The sequence below is a fragment of the Cherax quadricarinatus genome, chromosome 69 (genome assembly GCF_038502225.1).
Source record: "Cherax quadricarinatus isolate ZL_2023a chromosome 69, ASM3850222v1, whole genome shotgun sequence".
In the NCBI taxonomy this organism is placed as follows: Eukaryota; Metazoa; Arthropoda; class Malacostraca; order Decapoda; family Parastacidae; genus Cherax; species Cherax quadricarinatus.
The window spans coordinates 2,538,368-2,544,185 of record NC_091360.1 but is presented as its reverse complement, the minus strand read 5'-3'; the positions used below and the strand labels follow the sequence as shown (position 1 = coordinate 2,544,185).

Genomic DNA, 5,818 nt, shown 5'->3' with positions numbered 1-5,818 from the left:
GTGTACTAGTTACGGAAATTCTTATTTTGTTTGGATCAGTATAGATCTTTATTCAGACGTGATAAAGCTCACTCCTGGGCGAAACGTTGCCAGAAGTAAAAAAATGATTTGTTACTGACTTATTATGTATAGAACTTTATTGTAAATCTCCTCAGATAGGAATTGCCTTTTGTATAGTGCATTTATAAAAACCTACCTGAGACAGTTTAATTCTTTTTGTATATTGTATGCTGTATATTGTATACTGTAGGGAACACAAGGGCACAATAACTGACTGGAACAATAAACAAATAATCCGTACATATACCTAGAGAAGATTTCGGAGGTCAACGCCCCCGGGGCCCGGTCTTTGACTAGGCCTAGTCACAGTGTGTGACTAATTAATGGGCCAAGTCGGACCGAAACATCGTCATAAAGTGTCTTTCTCCTATGTGCGGGTTATTTGTGTATTGTAAAATGTATATTGTATGCTGCATATTGTACATTGTTATATCGTGCTCCAGAAATTAATCCTGAAAAATAGTAATTAATTTTTCACCAAAACTTTGATTGTATTTCATATTTTATTAAATTTCTTTGAAATGTCTTAAAAATCTGAAAGTCTGTCCCTCCCACAGATAATAATCAATTTGTATTTCTTCGTCAGTAATTAGGCCTACACTTTAGATCTTCCTTATCACATACATATTTTTTTTAAATATTCCAACAATACTTACCATTCGCAACTAACCCAAAATTCTAAAAGTTTTCTCACCTGATTGTGGGTTAGTTTACAATTGTTCCAGTGGATTTATTATTATTCCAGTGGGTTAGTTTATTATTGTTCCACTGGGTTTATTATTGTTCTAGTTGATTAGTTTACTATTGTTCCAGTGGGTTAGTTTATTATTGTTCCACTGGGTTTATTATTGTTCCAGTGGGTTAGTTTATTATTGTTCCAGTGGGTTTATTATTGTTCTAGTTGATTAGTTTACTATTGTTCCAGTGGGTTAGTTTATTATTGTTCCAGTGGGTTAGTTTATTATTGTTCCAGTGGGTTAAATTATTATTGTTCCAGTCTCTGTATTGTGATTTTTTTAACGTAAATATTTACCATTATCCACACATATGCCAAATAATTATTAAATGCTTGAATTCTTCTGCAAATTCCGTGTAACCTGGTTCTGTTGGTACACATTTTTTAGCATTATTCATAGGTGAGGGTGGCAAAAATTTGTCAGGAAACAAATGTCTCCTGTCGCTGATTTTAATTATATGACGATCCCAACTGGAGCTTTTTGGTCATCTGACCGAGGCCTTCCACTGGCTTGGCGACGCACCTGTTTAAAGACCGAAGATAACACTATTAGATATCACATGTGAACAATATCCAAACCATTTTCTTTATTTAAACTCTGGGTATTTGAGTGATCTCCGTTTACAAAGTCACTTTGGTTTAGAAAGACACGTAAGCAAACGTTTCGGTCCTGGGACCTTGATCACAAGGTCCCAGGACCGAAACGTTTTCCAATAAATATATTATAGTGTTTGCTTACGTGTCTTTCTAAACCAACTTGTTGGTATTTATTACCAAGGTTTATACCACAAAGTCACTTTGTAAATGGTCAAAGTCGGACCGAAACGTCGTCGTAAGCTCCTTTCTTCTATATGCGGGTTATTTGTGTAAAATGTCACATTAGATATATTTGTGTCCTTTTACTACACAAAATATCTCACCTCATTGCCTAGATTAAGATCATGTCTAAGAGGGTAATTAAACACATATTTATCTGCACACTCAAGTATATATTATAAAGTGAAGCCAAACGATAATACATTGAGTACCTGGAGATTCACCTTCATCCCCCAACGGAAAACAATGAAAGATATTTAGGCAAATACTAGATAGTTCGTGTGGTTTTTTACTTACAAGTTGTAGGTAAAAGTCACCTATGCACTGATCAACACATTTATTAAGGGTACGTACCTTCGCGTGTGGCTCCGTTTTGCTTTATAAAACGGAAGATGTCGTTCCTAGCCAAATTTTTCCTTAAAAAATATCTTAATCAGTATGAAAGAAGAAACACTGCAGGAGGCCTACTGGCAAAATGAACACAGAAGCAGTATAATGTGATCATTTATTGACAATGTTTCGCCCACACAGTGAGCTTTATCAAGTCTGTGACTTGATAAAGTCCACTATACGGGCGAAACGTTGTCAATAAAGGGTCACATTATACTGCTTCTTTATTTATTCTTCCATTGTGTCGGTATTTTATACCATTTATCTCCAGACCTACTGGCCCATACTAGGCAAGTCACTGATAAACTCAAACCCACTAACAAAAATATTTGGCCAACCCATATCAGTGCTACCCAAGCAATAAGCTATGATAAGCCTATTAATTCACGTTCCACTTAAATTTAATCTATGAATACTAGATACGTCGGTTTTCCCCTGAAACTAATACCTACTAATACTAACCTTGCAAAGATTTACACTCCAATAAAACCGGTTTGACGCTGGTAAAATTGATCCAAAGAAATTGAGCTATCCTTCTCTCATTTGGATTAAACGTGATTATTTTCTATTCTCCAGGGGCTTAACGCTTCTCCAAGTATATAATAAAAGCAATGTTTTCAAAATTTTAGTCTTCTAAATTAAAATAATTTACCTAACTTAGAATTAGCATAAATATACTTCGCTGTTTTGCTAGAGATGGCGAATTTTCAGGTGACAAATAATTGTATAATTGTAATTGTATAAACACTATCGTACTGCATATTGCAAAAAAAATTAATTATCGTAAAGTTGCAATAAATTAATGTATATATATTCCTCGATTACATTTAATTACTTAAAAATAATGTCTGATATTGTATGCAAATAAATCTGTATTGTTTTAAGTTTTCTCTACTAATTATCGTTGTAATATTCCTTTAAGTCTCTGAATGACTATGACGATTTAAAATTGGGTAATAGGTTAGAATATCGCCTCGTCTTGAATGCAAAGGAACATGGCAAGGTATTGAAAAAAATATATTGCAACGCTTATATAATTTTATCTTGAAATGTGAAGAATTTATGGGACAGGTTAGCGATAGGTTGGCGGTGTGAAAATATTTTGGGGTAAGAAAATGAATAAAAAAACAATAGGTTCGTTATCACTATAAAAAATAGAAACTTTAGAAAATGACGAAGAAATGTTGAAATGTATACGCTTAACAAAATTATAATTTTTCTCTAATAAACTGTTTATTTTTTTGTTTGTAAGCTTATGGGTTGTTACTGAATGTATTAGGCATATGGCTCAGTTTCGTGAATTGATCACAAACAATCTATGGAGATGAAACTTCAGAACACTTTTCGATCGTTCCTGGATCTATAATGGCCCCAGGACGGATCGAAACGTCTAGTTTCCTCTAGAAAGTGAGAGTCGTTTGGGAACTGTTCCAGACACGGTATTGTAGTTTTTCCCACTGTGGACTATATCATATTGAGTGACATAAAGTGGTTTAGATATCTGTACAAGGTTATGTTTTTGATTTACCTGGAATAAAATATAATAATTCCTCCTGGCTCGGATCTTTCTCATACAGTGACCAGCTTCGTGCACCCTTTTAGTCATATGACCGAGGCCTTTCGCTGACTTACCTGCGAATATCTTAAAAAATATACTATATATATTTAATAGGTTTTACACCCCAGTGCATTAGAAAATAATGAATACCATTCGGTATCGTTGTCAAATAGTGTAAATATATGTGAATTAAGAAATACCACTGTTTTTGTATGTGATGGAAGGATAACAAGTGATAACTAGATAACTAGTGATAACTAGATAACTAGTGATAACTATATTGATAGGTATAACTAGAGTAAAACAAGATCTGTTTGAAAGCTCCTCTCTAGGAAAAATATTTACCAAGAGGTAAGCAAATATTAGATATAACGTTTTATAAGTTAATAGAAAACTAATATGCAGTATTTTAAGTCACTGACTTCTATGGTGGGTCGAGTCTTTAAAAAGCAACCTGTAAATTGATGTCATTTATAATTATATATATATATATATATATATATATATATATATATATATATATATATATATTAATAACCGAATAGACTGTGGATTACGTTGTGGTGGTCTGAGGTGTCCTACTTGTCCAGTGTTGTGGTGGCGGCCTACTTACTGCCAAGGGTATTCTGAGCAATATCTAATTCAAACGTTGAGAATCAAGAACAATATTGGTAACTCTATATTATTCTATAAACGTATAAATAAATATGAGATTAGTTTTTAATACTAAATTTATAATGAGTTAAGATAGAAAATAAGCGAAGCTGCGTATGCATCATTAGCATGATTCGTCCTCTGGTGGGAGGTAGGTGGTTGTTCCTCGTAGCTCCTGTTGGAGACTACGGTAGGTGTCTCCCTCTTCTAGGGAACCAGGAATGGGAGTAGTTGCTAGTGTTGGGGATGGGGAAGGTGGGGCGAGGGCATGGTGGAGACTAGGGAAGGCATCCTGCAGGGAACTGTTTTGAAGAGGTGTTATGGTGATGACTGGTGGAGTCGTTTCAGCACCTAAGACTCCGTGGTGGTTCAGCACTGGGTCCCGTAGCGTGGTATCAATACTACTGCTGCTGTGCTTGCTGTTGTTACTGGTGTTGCTATTGCTGCTGCTGATGCTGTTAATGTTGCTTGTATCACACGTGGTGTTGCTGTCAGTGGTGCCTCTAGTGTTGGTGGTTGTGTGCTGTTCCTGGCAAACTTGAAACATGGGTTTCGTCTCCTCTGCTTGTGGCTTCTGAACACTGAGACTGGAGGCATCTTTCTCCTCTTGATGTTTTTCTAGATGTTGCTGTTCCAGTTGTTGCTGCTGTTGACGCTTCATAGCCAGCTGGCCGCTCTTAGTTCGCTTCCATTTCATTCGTCGATTTTGGAACCACACCTTTACCTAGGAAGAAAATAACTGTAAATAATATTGATTTTATTTCACACAGTTCAGTTTACAGACTAACAGCTGTTATTCGGGCTCACCTCATTTCAAAGCCCAGCCCTATCTACCATTCCACAGAATGCCACTTATAGAAGTAGACTAACACCCAGGTACCTATTTACTTCTAGGTGAAAAGTTGAGCAACGGTATTAGGGAGGCCTACCGATACACCTCGCCTTACCCAGGAATCGAACGCCGGGTTCTTTTGGTTGTGAGCCGGACGCTTTGACAGGGGCGCGATATTTAGAAGGTTCCATGATATCGATGAAGGGCTTTTGATCCAGGTAACTGGAGCCTTTATCACATTCCTTGAATCCAACATGATTACCTCGAAGTTACTAAGCGCTATCACTATGAATAATCATGGTAATTTTAGGTCTGTTAGAGAATATAATTTTAGGTCTGTTAGAGAATATAATTTTACGTCTGTTAGAGAGTATAATTTTAGGTCTGTTACAGAATATAATTTTAGGTCTGTTAGAGAATATAATTTTAGGTCTGTTAGAGAGTATAATTTTAGGTCTGTTACAAAGCATAATTTGAAAATATAATTATGCTCCATATAACCGGTGAGTGAGCCTTAGTCTGTAGTCTATAGACATCTGTAAAGTCAATTTATTACGGTAAAGTTTCGCTCACCAGGAGTGAAACGTTTCTTTAATTAAGTTTCCTTATGATGTAAATGTGTCTCTTATAAAGAAACATAACTGAAATATCTAAAAAAATAAATGCAAATATAGAATAACTTTAAACTATCTGCTTTGAAACTATCTGCTTTTGAGACCAAATGCTTTGAAACAATCTACTTCAAAAACATCTACTTTGAGACCATCTGCTT

General features: G+C 35.4%; 1 protein-coding gene across 1 annotated transcript in view; it reads right to left on the bottom strand.

Moving 5' to 3' along the window:
• Positions 1-1,774: 1,774 nt before the first annotated feature.
• The window catches only part of LOC128701861 (homeobox protein Hox-A2-like), a 51,309-nt gene continuing 47,265 nt past the window's right edge, over positions 1,775-5,818 (bottom strand). Inside the window, exon 3 of the mRNA XM_053795814.2 lies at positions 1,775-4,938. Within this exon, the coding sequence (XP_053651789.1) occupies positions 4,339-4,938 (600 nt within the window). The 3' untranslated portion in view covers positions 1,775-4,338. The remainder of the gene's footprint in view (positions 4,939-5,818) is intronic.